Here is a 13,802-nt window from a genome sequence, read left to right as displayed (position 1 = left end):
GCTCCGGGCTCCTTTATAGTAAAGAACCCGGGGGAATAGAAAAATTGAGACCACACTGAAATCTATCTACATTGCTGCAGGTGTAGCTCAAAGACCGGTCATTGCAGGTTGCTGGATGACCCATGCAATTCACTCCTGGGCTACTCAAATTCAGGAGGGTCTCTCGGGTGACATGACCCTGGTTACTATGGTGACTTTCCTAAAACACATTCAAGACACGCCAAGAGTGCTCTGTGACTCCCTAAAGGAGATTGGCAATATTAACGCTAGGACCACTTCTATGGCTGTGTCTGCGCGCAGAGCCATATGGTTGCGCCAGTGGATTGCAGACGCTGACTCCAAACGCAATGTGGAATCTCTTCCCTTTGTGGAGTCTCTTCGGAGGCGAATTGGACGCATGGATCTCCAAAGTTACTGCTGGGAAATCCGCGTTTCTTCCCTTGGGGGCTCCGCCTGCTAGATGTACCTACCCGGGACCGTCTACTTAGTCCTTTCGGTCAACCAGATTTCGATCTAGGGCCAGGGGTGCACCAAATGCAGCAAGAGGCACCAGGGGTAAACCTAAGAAACCAGTCGTTACCGGCTTTCAAGAACAGAGCACCAGTTCAGCTTCCGCAAAAACCTCAGCATGACGGTGCCCGTCCACCCTGGGAGAATCTTGAGGTGGAGCCCGGTTACGTCACTTCAGCCACATCTGGGAAAGTTCCTGCCAGGACGCCTGGGTTAGGGACCTAATTTCTCAGGGTTACAAGCCGCAGTTTGACTGTGTTCCTCCCCAACGATTTTTCAAATCAAGCTTACCAGCTTTGGAAAATATGCGTGTTATGCTACTACAGGCCATCACAAAGTTGGTCCAGTCCCAAGTCATTGTTCCAGTACCCCTGCAACAGCAAGGACAAGGTTACTACTCCAGTCTGTTAGTTGTGCCAAAACCAGACGAGTCTGTGAGGCCAATTTTGAATCTGAAGTCCTTGAATCCTTACCTAAAGGTTTTCAAATTCAAGATGGAATATTTGAGAGCAGTGATCGCAGGCCTGGAACTTCAGGAATTCCTAGTGTCCCTGGATATCAAGGACGCCTACCTCCATATCCCAATTTGGCCTCCTCATCAGGTCTATCTGAGGTTCGCTGTGCTGATCGATTACTACCAGTTCAAGATGTTACCCTTTGGCCTGTCTACCACTCCGAGGGTGTTCACGAAGGTGATGGCGGAAATGATGTTCCAGCTCAGGGTCCAGGGGGACAACGTGGTCCCTTACCTGGATGATCTCCTGATAAAGGCGATTTCCAGGGAGCTCCTACTGCTCCATATAGATCGCACTATCCAACTTCTGTCACACCACGGGTGGATCCTCAATCTACAAAAGTCCCACCTGGAGCCATCTCAGAGGCTCCGGTTTCTGGGAATGATACTGGATACTGTAGCACAGAAAGTGTTCCTCCCAGAGGACAAAGTGAGAACTTTCCAGGAAATGGTTAGCATGGTTCTCCGACAGACTTGAGTTTCCAATCATATTTGCATAAGATTGTTGGGAAAGATGGTAGCCTCGTACAAGGCCATTCAGTATGGAAGATTCCATGCCAGACCCTTTTAGTTGGACATCCTGAACAAATAGTCCGGTTCCCATCTTCAGATGCACCGGGTGATGTAACTGTCACCCCAGGCCAGGATTTCACTCCTGTGATGGCTGCAGTCTTCCAATCTCCGGGAAGGTCGACGCTTCGGTATTCAGGATTGGATTCTCCTCACGACGGATGTGAGTCTGAGGGGCTGTCACCCAAGGGGTGCAGTTTCAGGGCAGGCGGTCTGCCCAAGAGGCCCTACTTCAACAACATCCTGGAACTTCGGGTCATCTACAATGCTCTGATTCAGGCCTCCCTTCTGCTCCGGGATCAGGCAATCCAGGTCCAGTCGGACAACGCCACGGCTGTGGCGTACATCGATCGACAAGGAGGGACAAAATGCAAGGCCTGCATGCGAGAAGTATCAAGAATACTCCTGGTCAGAAAAAAATGCAATAGCACTGTCCGCAATCTTCATTCCGGGAGTAGACAACTGGAAGCAGACTTCCTGAGTCAACATGATGGCGTCTCGCCTCAATAAGATACTTTGCTGCTATTGCTCGCGAACCAGAGACCCTCAGGTGTGCGCAGTGGATGCACTGACGTCGACGCTGCTCAAGAGGATCCGGCATCAAGGGGTACAAGCAATTCAGCTTGCCTCGGATTGGCCCTGCAGAGCGTGGTACGTGGATATTCTGGACATGTCCGTCGAAGACCCTTTGCCTCTACCACTCAGAAGAGATCTTCTTTAACAAGGACCTTTCGTCTACCTTGACTTACGGAGGCTTCGTTTGACGGCATGGAGGTTGAGCGGAACATCCTAGCTCACAAGGGACTTTCCAAAAAGGTCATTGCCACTATGGTGCAAGCCAGGAAATTTGTGACGTCAAAACACTATCGTAATATCTGGCGGAGATATGTCTCCTGGTGCGAGGAATGCACATATCCAGCTGCCGCATTTCACTAGGGAAGATTTCTTCGTTTCCTGCAGGCTGGAGTGGATCAAGGCTTACATCTGGGATCCATTAAAGTTCAGATTTCAGCTCTTTTAATCTTCTTCCAAAAGAAGTTTGCTCTACTGCCTGAAGTTCAGACCTTCTTGCAAGGGGTGCTTCACATCCAACCTCCGTTTGTGCCGCCTACGGCACCTTGAGATGTGGATGTGGTATTACGATTTCTACAGTCCTCCTGGTTTGAACCGCTGATGACGGTAGAGGACAAGAACCTCACGTGGAAGACGGTGATGTTACTGGCCCTGGTTTCTGCTAGACGTGTCTCAGAATTGGGGGCCTTATCGTATAAAAGTCCATACTTGGTCTTTTACGAGGACAGAGCGGAGCTCGGGACTAGGCAGCAGTTCCCGCCAAAGGTCATTTCTGCGTTCCACTTGAATCAACCTATTGTGATCCCGTCAAGTTCTGGCGCTTCTGCCCCTCCGGAGGCATTGGATGCTGTGCGAGCATTGAAGATCTATGTCAAGAGGACGGCTCGGGTCAGAAAGACTGATTCCTTGTTCGTACTATATGATGCACAGAAAAAGAGTTGCCCTGTTTCAAAGCAGTCCATTGCTCGTTGGCTTCGGCTCACTATTCAGCAAGCCTATGTGTTGGCAGCCGTACCTGTTCCACAGTCTCTGAAGGCCCACTCTACAAAATCTGTGGGGTCTTCCGGCTGCCCGTGGAGTCTCGGCCCTGTAACTGTGCCGAGCGGATACCTGGTCGAGGGAGAACACCTTTGTGAAGTTCTACAAGTTTGATGCCCTGGCCAAAGAGGATACCCAGTTTGGGCAGGTGGTGCTGCAGATGTCTCTGCACGTTCTGGAAACTTTGGGACATCCCCATCGTATTAATGTGTCCCCAATACCCCTTATGGATGCTAGAGAAAATAGGATTTTTAATACCTACCGGTAATTCCTTTTCTCCTATTCCATAAGGGATATAGGGCGCCTGCCTCTCTGCGGTGACTTTCTGCAGGTTCTCTGTTGCGTGTTATCTGTTCAGCTGTTGCTGTTTATGTTGTCAGTAGTTGCTGGCCCAGTTATATTATGGTGTGCTGGTGTATAAATCTCACCACACCTCTCGTTATGTTCCTTCTTTCAAGTATGTCATTTCTCCTTCAGGCACTGTTTTACCTATAACTGCCTGTGGGTGGGGGCATAGAGGGAGGAGCCAGCACACCCAGTTGAAGAAATTTAAAGTGCACTGGCTCCTTTTGGATCCCGTCTATACCCCATCGTACTAGTTTCCCCCAATATCCCTTATGGACTACGAGAAAAGGATTTACCGGTAGGTATTTAAAATCCTATTTTTGAATATAATGCCAACCTCTGCTTTTGTATTCAACTACAGCAGCAAAGTAAATGTATGAGAATGATCATATTTTGTATCTCCACAGATGGATATCTGTTTATACCCAAGTTTGGGCTCCTTGGACGAGATTAAATTCTTTATGCGGGTCCTGAACCTGCCTGCCAGCAGCTGTTCGAATATTGCTGCCGACGGGCGCGATAACTTAATTTTAGCTTGCTGCCACGGAGGTGGTGAGCTGAAATGCGCATTTCGCCCATACGTTTTGGCACTTTATGCGCCTAAACCTGACTCGTATGGGTGCGATCAGCGTGACTTTAGATGGGAGATCGGGTGCGATTAAACAATTGAATTCCCCCCTTGATTGTTTGTAGAGTGTAGACTTCTGTCCCTTTCCTTGTCTGAGCACTACCCTCATAAGTGGACCCCAGTTGCAACGAATGATGTTTCCTCTTGAATTCTGTTTCCATGGGATCTTGTTGTCCTTTTTTCTGTATTTACTCCTATTTTGGATGACTATTCAAAATAAAGAATTCTAGAATTCTGCACCCCAAGATAGTGGGCTGTATGTGGCGATAATAAATGTATATGGTTATGACGACAGGAAAATAATAACTAGAAGCATGGAAGTGGAGAAACTGTCTAGAAAATGGGGATGTTATTTTGTTTACTGGAAAAATAAACCCTTGAACATGATCTTTTATTGCCCTTGTTTGTATTTCCCTGTATCCAGAGCCGGCGACTGGCGACTTCCGATCTTAGTGTCCCAGATGTGTCCAGTGAGATAGCAGAAAAGTTGGCCAGATTCCACAAGATGGAGATGCCTTTCAACAAGGAACCAGTGTGGTTGTTCAGGACTATGGAGAAGTAAGTTCTTGAGCATTGCAAAATGTATACACACTCTTCTCACCTCCTTGTGACTCCATAATAAATATTGCTTCACCAATTGTCCTGACTTTCAGTATCACATTATTGCAATATTTACTGCCATGACACATCAGTGAGATCATTACTGGCAACTGAACAACTATTTTGCAACGAGAACTAGATTTTCCCACTGAATTTAGTAGTGGCTGTTTTCACCAATGACATAATGTAAACCGCATCCGCACATGCTGAGGAATTGTGTTTGTATTTGTATAGCATTTAACTTTTTAAAAGACAGTGATTTAAAATAAATGTAGTTCTAAAGTAGAGTTACGTTTATGTGACCGGCAGTCTCACAATACAGATGCCGGGATCTCTGCATCTGAAAATCCATATGGTTGGCATGTCAACCAATATGGACTATTCCCACTCGTGGGTGTCCACGACACTCATAGAGTGGGAAAATAAGCTGTGGCGAGCCACTGAGCCCGCAAGGGGCTTTGTTCCGCTCAGCCCTACGCCGGCCATCCAGCAGCTGGGATCCCGCCGCCGCCGGTCACTCATACTAAATGCCTAAAGTAGTAAACACCCACTCAGAGGGAATCGCAGGCTATGCTCCTCAATCAGCCTTTCACCCGCTTGTGTTTCTTTCCCCACAGCACCTCCAGTCTGTGTTTCTTCTGTGTTGTGCAGTTTTGTAATATGCATGTTCTGCCTTGTATTCCTTTCTAGGTACATGACTCAGATTTCCTCTCTCTCCTTTACACAACCTGCTCTTGTGGAGAAGTTCAACAAGCTGAAGAGTTTTAATTTGGAGGAAGAAATGCAAAGTCTGAGGTAAGACCGCTCTTATATCAGTGTGGTTGCGATCTACATTCCTTTTTATGATGACAGTTTCTAAGCTTGCGTTTATTACAGTACTGTTTGTGCGTGACTAATAAAGACTTAAAGGGGGGATGTGGAGGTAGCAGTGAAGGGTATTTTTAATAATGATAATTATTTGTGCTTCAATACCTTGTACCAGCCCGTATTTGCTTTAATAAGTACTGTATATGTTTTATCACTTATGTCCCTAGTTATATTAGTTATTTCTCTGACGTCCTAGTGGATGCTGGGAACTCCGTAAGGACCATGGGAATAGACGGGCTCCGCAGGAGACTGGGCACTCTAAAAGAAAGATTAGGTACTATCTGGTGTGCACTGGCTCCTCCCTCTATGCCCCTCCTCCAGACCTCAGTTAGAATCTGTGCCCGGCCAGAGCTGGGTGCTCCTAGTGGGCTCTCCTGAGCTTGCTAGAAAAGAAAGTATTTGTTAGGTTTTTTATTTTCAGTGAGATCTGCTGGCAACAGACTCACTGCTACGAGGGACTGAGGGGAGAGAAGCAAACCTACCTGCTTGCAGCTAGCTTGTGCTTCTTAGGCTACTGGACACCATTAGCTCCAGAGGGTTCGAACACAGGGCCTGACCTCGATCGTCCGTTCCCGGAGCCGCGCCGCCGTCCCCCTTGCAGAAGAGAGAAGACGAAAACGGCGGCTGAAGACTCCTGTCTTCATTAAGGTAGCGCACAGCACCGCAGCTGTGCGCCATTGCTCCCACAGCACACCACACGCTCCGGTCACTGTTGGGTGCAGGGCGCTGGGGGGGGGGGGGGCCTGCGCAGCAATTATAATACCTTTTGGCACTAAATACACATAATACAGTCTGGAAAACTGTATATGTGTAAAAAACCCCGCCATTAACTTATACAAAACGCGGGAGAAGCCCGCCGCTGAGGGGGCGGGGCCTTCTTCCTCAGCACACCAGCACCATTTTCTCTTCACAGCTCCGCTGGAAGGACGCTCCCCAGGCTCTCCCCTGCAGTATCCTGATACAAGAAGGGTAAAAAAGAGAGTGGGGGGCACATAAATTTAGGCGCAAATAAGATAATAAGCAGCTATTGGGAAAAATCACTCATTATAGTGTAAATCCCTGTGTTATATAGCGCTGTGGTGTGTGCTGGCATACTCTCTCTCTGTCTCCCCAAAGGACTTTGTGGGCTCCTGTCCTCAGTCAGAGCATTCCCTGTGTGTGTGCGGTGTGTCGGTACGGCTGTGTCGACATGTTTGATGAGGAGGGTTACGTGGAGGCGGAGCAGGGGCAGATAAGTGTGGTGTCGCCCCCGACGGGGCCGACACCGGATTGGATGGATATGTGGAAGGTCTTAACCGACAGTGTCAACTCCTTACATAAAAGGTTCGATGACGCAGCAGCCTTGGGACAGCCGGGATCTCAGCCTGCGCCTGCCCAGGCATCTCAGAGGCCATCAGGGGCTCATAAACGCCCGCTAGCTCAGATGGTAGACACAGATGTCGACACGGAGTCTGACTCCAGTGTAGATGAGGATGAGACAAATGTACAGTCTACAAAGGCCATCCGATGCATGATTACTGCAATGAAAAATGTATTGCACATTTCTGATGTTAACCCGGTTGCTACCAAGAAGGGTATTATGTTTGGGGAGAAAAAGTAGCCAGTGACTTTTCCCCCATCTGATGAATTAAATGAATTGTGTGAAGAAGCGTGGAGTACCCCTGATAAGAAACTAGTGATTTCTCTGGCTGGGTCCACAGGATTATCCACAGGATAACATTGGGATATTGTCGAGCGACAGCGAAAATGGCACCAACACGGTCACGAGCTTTCTCGCCTCCCAGGATGCATTGGGGCCTCCACTATATAGTCCCGCCCACTGACTCAGTCAGATCAGTTTTTTGCTTGGTGCGGCAGGAAGCCGCATGGTCACAGGGCTGCTGTGAAAGCAGCCTCAAGTTTTCATTACTTTATTTTTATAGACTTACTGTTTTGGTTTGAGCGACTTCTCTTAACAGCGTCTTAAACGTGTATTAGAAAAAGTCGCTCCAACAACTCCCCACCGGGTCGCAACAACGCTTACCTTCACGGTACAGTGCTGTCTCGACGGGCGTCTGTGTCGGATGTTCTAGCAGGTCCAGCAGACGTTACCAGGCTGTGGCCGGAGCATGGGGAGACAGTGAGTATATGGACTTCCTCTTACTAGAGGGGTCAGGACACAGCTACGCTGATTTGGTGGAGACTACAAACAGCGTGTTGATGCGCCGAACATCTCGAGTGTGACAGCGCTACGCTCCGGGGATCATAGGCGCCAGGACTAGGTGAGGCCGCAATCCTGGGAGTTTAAGTCAACAGGGGGTTTCAGACGCTCTCCTGGCCGTCCCTCCTCCGAGTTCATTGCCAGTTCCCGCGGGTCTCTCGTTTCATGAACTGAATGACCTCACTTCCGGCTCAGACGCTACCACGAGGGTACTCTGTCGCAGCTTAGACGCTGCGGTTGTGTACACTGGATATTGGCCCTCATTCCGAGTTGATCGGTCGCAAGGCGAATTTAGCAGAGTTACACACGCTAAGCCGCCGCCTACTGGGAGTGAATCTTAGCTTCTTAAAATTGCGACCGATGTATTCGCAATATTGCGATTACTAACTACTTAGCAGTTTCAGAGTAGCTCCAGACTTACTCTGCCTGTGCGATCAGTTCAGTGCTTGTCGTTCCTGGTTGACGTCACAAACACACCCAGCGTTCGCCCAGGCACTCCCACCGTTTCTCCGGACACTCCTGCGTTTTTTCCGGAAACGGTAGCGTTTTCAGCCACACGCCCCTGAAACGCCGTGTTTCCGCCCAGTAACACCCATTTCCTGTCAATCACATTACGATCGCCGGAGCGAAGAAAAAGCCGTGAGTAAAAATACTTTCTTCATAGTAAAGTTACTTGGCGCAGTCGCAGTGCGAACATTGCGCATGCGTACTAAGCGGATTTTCACTGCGATGCGATGAAAAATACCGAGCGAACAACTCGGAATGAGGGCCATAAACCCGCCCAGACCGAGTCGCAGGCCTTTAGTGTCTGCATGCACGTGGAGTCGCTCAGCGTCCGTGTCCGTTGGTGAGCGTCCGTGTCCGTTATCAGTTACCAAGAGCGGCAGTGTACACCAGTAGCGTCTGAATCCACTCAGCGTCTATCGAGCGTCTTTGCTTGGATATGGAAGTGTGGTGAGTCTCCCTGTATCCCGCTCCCTGGAGGCAGGGTATACAGTACTAAAAATTCCTTCTACTTCTTAGTGTGCACTGTTAATTTTTAGTACCTATTGCATATGAGACCTGTATATTACTGTGTTTTCTGCATGTTATGTTGAAAAAGAACCAGTTAAACAGAAGTACAATTTTCCTACTTATGTATAAGTTATTATGGAGGTTGTATTCTCATATGACAATGTCTAATGCTTTAACATGTGACTGACTGCTAGTATGTGTGCTAACTTTTTTGTGTAATGTCAGTCCTGTTCTGACCCTCAAATCAGGTGCACTGTGGTCAGATTGATTTCACCTCTATATACTGATTATAGGGTGTGGTTCAGTCACAAAATTGTGTAGTCAATATCAGAAAAAATGTCTGTGAGCGGCAAAAGTGATGAGGAGAATTTGTCAAGCACTCCTACAGCCCTAACATGCTTATCTTGTAAGTCAGGGGTAATTGATATGATTCAATTGGTCACTTATGAGGGTTTGTGTGCAAACTGTTTCGCTTTTCAGCTAAGTAAAAAACAGGAGTTAGTTCAACCTCCAGTAGAGCCACCATGGAATATGTTCGCAAAGACTGTCTTCAATAGCGGACAGGTTAGCTCCAGTAGCACCACCTCAAGGGTTAGGTTACACTATGAACCCATACATGCAGCTCCCTTCCTATGGTTTGGTTCCAGTAGCCTCTACAAGCAACCAAGGGGTAGGTAAGACTAAGACAGATACGTCTGTATGGCAGACTACACAAGAGGATACATCGGATGATGATGCGGAAACAATAGATTCAACTCCGTATGATGATCAGTCGCAGAGCTTTAGTTCAGATGATGTAGCTGAACTCATTAATGCAGTAAAGGCTGTGCTTTCTCTGGAAGAACCAGCCAAGACAGCGTTAAAAGCAAAAGCACCTGTATTCAAACGAACAAAGTCAGTGAAAGCTGAATTTCCAGCGTCAGAGGAGTTGACGGAAATGATGGATGAGTCTTGGGCAGCGCCCGGTAAAAAGTATAAGATTCCTAGGAGATGGGATTCTTATTATCCATTTCCTGCTGGAGATTGTTCGAAGAGAGAAGTTCCTCCAAAAGTAGATGCACATGTTCTGCGACTAGTGCACAAATCTGCTTTGCCACTGTCATCTACCTCTTTGAATGATGTCACAGACAGGAGGGTAGAGAGCCTATTGAAAAATATTTTTTCTCTTGTGGGTGCAGTGGTAAGACCTGCTATGGCTTCGGCCTGGGTAGCAAAGGCAATGGGCGAATGGATAGAGGAACTAGAGAATGACATCCCCTCTCCTACTAGGGAGCAAGAGGATCGTCTTTGCCGTTTAAGACAATCTGCCCAGTATTTAGAAGAAGCAGCCATTGATGTAGGCACTGTTGCTTCTAAAGCTTCAGCCCTGGCAGTAGTCGCTCGCAGAGCAGTCTGGCTACGGACCTGGAAGGCAGATGCGGAGTCCAAGAAGGAATTGGAAGCATTGCCTTTCGTGGGTAATATATTATTTGGAAAACCTTTATCGGATATCCTAGAGTCAGAGGCTGAATCGAAGAAGGTCAGATTTCCGGCTACCTACAACCCTAAGTCCAAGGGTTTAAAATTTCGCTCATTTCGCTGGCACCTGGGTGCAGAAGGTAGTATCTCAGGGGTATGGGTTCCCATTCAGGAGGCAGCCTCCTCAAAGATTTTTTTTGCACCAGCCCGTCTCGTATAGAGTCGAAGGCCAATGCCCTGCAAGAAGCAGTCCAAAAATTACTGCAGTCAGGTGTGATTGTCCCAGTACCTCCATCACAAAAGGGACAGGGGTATTACTCCAATCTGTTTCTAATCCAGAAACCAAATGGGTCATATCGACCAATTCTAAATCTGAAGATGTTGAACAATTACATATGGATCCCGAAGTTCCACATGGAGACGTTACGCTCCATAATGTTGGCTATGGAACCGGGAGACTATATGGTATCTCTGGATGTGCGGGATACTTACCTACATGTGCCTATAGCACTATCACATCAGTGTTACCTCAGGTTTGCCATCCTCAAGGAACACTTCCAGTTCCAAGCTCTGCCCTTCGGGCTAGCTACAGCACCCAGGGTGTTTACCAAGATCATGGTGGTTATGGCAGCTTGTCTGCGCAAACAAGGGATAAGGATATTCCCATACCTAGACGACCTATTAATCTTAGCACAGTCGCAAGATTTACTGTTGAGCCATCTCCAACAGACGATAGTTTGTTTACAGAGACACGGGTGGCTCATAAATTGGGAGAAGTCGTCCCTGAATCCATCACAGCGGATGGTTCATTTGGGAGCCATATTGGATTCAGACCTACAGAGAGTTCTCTTACCAGAGAAGAAAATAGTCAAGGTGCAGGTCATGGCTCAGGAAGCGTTGCAAGCCCAGACAATGTCAGTCCATGCAGCAATGCTACTGTTGGGTCTGATGGTATCAACGTTCGACATGGTGGAATATGCGCAATTCCACTCCAGACCATTGCAGCATCTCATTTTGACAAAATGAAACGGAAATCATCAAACAATAAAGAAGCAGATGATAAAGATTCCAGTAAATGTAAAAAGGTCTCTAGCATGGTGGCTACAGACAGACCATTTAAACAAGGGGAGACCCTTTTGGATAAAAGAGTGGCAAGTCCTGACGACAGATGCCAGCCTGCAAGGTTGGGGGGCGGTACTCGGAAGCCTATGGTTCCAGGGAAAATGGACCGCAAGGGAAAGTCGCCTGCCGATAAATCTGTTAGAAATAAGAGCCATTTACTTGGCCCTAGTTCAGGCAAAGGACAATCTACAAGGAAGACCAGTCCAGATCCGCTCAGACAATGCGACGGCAGTAGCATACCTAAATCATCAAGGAGGGACTCACAGCAAGAGTCTGATGGAGGAAGTAACTCCCATTCTAAAGTGGGCAGAACTCCATCTCCCAGCATTGTCAGCAGTATTTGTCCCGGATGTACTAAATTGGGAAGCGGATTTTCTCAGTCGGCACACCATTCAGGAAACCGAATGGGCACTACACCCAGAAGTGTTTCAGACACTGGTGAACAGATGGGGTCTACCGGAGATGGACCTTATGGCGTCTCGTCTAAACAACAAAGTTCCGAGGTACGGATCAAGAACAAGGGACCCAGGAGCAGTCCTGGTAGACGCACTGTCAGTAGAATGGAGGTTTCAGCTGGCATATCTGTTCCCTCCAATATCTCTGTTACCCAGAGTAGTGAGAAAGATAAAACAGGCAAAAGGAGCAATCATTCTAATAGCTCCAGCTTGGCCAAGAAGGCATTGGTACACAGATCTGTGGAGAATGTCCGTGGAAGCACCGATACTGCTCCCTCAACGTCCAGATCTGTTAATGCAGGGTCCTTGTTGTCACAGTCATCTGGATCGCCTGTCTTTGACGGCGTGGCTGTTGAAACCTCTATCTTAGAGGCTCAAGGATTTTCAAAGCAAGTAATCCAAACCATGCTTAGAGCAAGAAAGCCTTCTTCGGCCCGTGTATATCATAGAATATGGCAAGCCTATATTCATTGGTGTTCTGGAAAAAATTACAATCCAAGAGCCTTTAAAGTAGCTAGAATTTTGGATTTTCTGCAGGCAGGATTGGATAAGGGGTTGAAGGTTGCTTCCTTGAGGGTGCAAGTCTCAGCATTGACTGTATGGTTTCAGCAGAAGATTGCTGACCTACAGGATGTACGTACGTTTTTCCAAGGAGTAGTACATATTCAACCTCCATTTGTTCCTCCTGCAGCTCCCTGGGATTTGAATTTAGTTCTTAAATTTCTCCAGGGTCCTTTGTTTGAACCACTTGAGAGAGCGGATCTTAAGTGGTTAACGATTAAAGTTCTTTTTTTTTACTGGCAATGGCGTCAGCCAGAAGAGTGTCAGATTTAGGAGCATTATCATGTAAGTCTCCTTTCCTAAGTTTTTTTCCAGACAGAGCAGTTCTCAGAACGAGATCTAGTTATCTTCCAAAGGTGGTGTCAAAGTTTCACCTGAATGAAGAGATTGTAGTCCCAGCTTTTCAGGTATCGGGACTATCTGCGGGAGAAGCGTCACTGGACGTGGTCCGGTCTTTAAAAATCTATATAGATCGTACTAGTGCCATCAGGAAAACAGATTCCCTCTTCATCCTCTACGGATTCCATAGGAGAGGTTGGCCTGCTAGTAAACAGACGCTGGCGAGATGGCTCCGAGTGGTAATATCTGAAGCTTATTCTCATGCAGATCTCCCTATTCCGGCTAATGTCTCTGCACACTCTACACGTAAGGTAGGTCATTCTTGGGCAGCACAACAGGGTGCATCAGCAGAACAGATATGTAAGGCAGCCACATGGTCTTCCATAAACACATTCATCAGACATTATGCCTTGGATACTTTTGCCTCTCATGACGCAGACTTCGGGCGAAAGGTCCTCCTGTGCAATCAGGAGCGTCCCCACCACTAAAATGGCTTTGGGAATCCCAATGTTGTCCTGTGGATAATCCTGTGGACCCAGCCAGAGAAATAAACGTTATGGTAAGAACTTACCGTTGATAACGTGATTTCTCTTATGTCCACAGGTATCCACAGGGATCCCACCCGGACGCATCTGATTTGAGGATCTAGACAAACACTAAAAACCTCTTCCTTCTTGTATGGAAGGGTGTGCATGTGTGTTCTTATCGCCTGTACAGGTCTCTACCTAATGTTCCTGCCTATAATCGCTGTGGAAAGAACTGATCTGACTGAGTCAGTGGGCGGGACTATATAGTGGAGGCCCCAATGCATCCTGGGAGGCCAGAAAGCTCGTGACCGTGTTGGTGCCATTTTCGCTGTCGCTCGACAATATTCCAATGTTATCCTGTGGATACCTGTGGACATAAGAGAAATCACGTTATCAACGGTAAGTTCTTACCATAACGTTTATTTCTAAGAGGTTACTGATGGCGTACCCTTTCCCGCCAACGGACAGGTTACGTGGGGAA

At 47.6% G+C, this 13,802-nt stretch overlaps 1 protein-coding gene across 1 annotated transcript in view; it reads left to right on the top strand.

The window, feature by feature from the left end:
- The window catches only part of CHKB (choline kinase beta), a 179,003-nt gene that overhangs the window by 65,619 nt on the left and 99,582 nt on the right, over positions 1-13,802 (top strand). Inside the window, exons 4-5 of the mRNA XM_063926626.1 lie at positions 4,603-4,736; positions 5,469-5,573. Coding sequence (XP_063782696.1) covers positions 4,603-4,736; positions 5,469-5,573 — 239 coding nt within the window. The remainder of the gene's footprint in view (positions 1-4,602; positions 4,737-5,468; positions 5,574-13,802) is intronic.

The sequence above is a fragment of the Pseudophryne corroboree genome, chromosome 6, assembly GCF_028390025.1.
Source record: "Pseudophryne corroboree isolate aPseCor3 chromosome 6, aPseCor3.hap2, whole genome shotgun sequence".
NCBI lineage: Eukaryota > Metazoa > Chordata > Amphibia > Anura > Myobatrachidae > Pseudophryne > Pseudophryne corroboree.
Note: the sequence above shows the minus strand (reverse complement) of the source record. Positions and strands in the feature narration are given on the sequence as shown.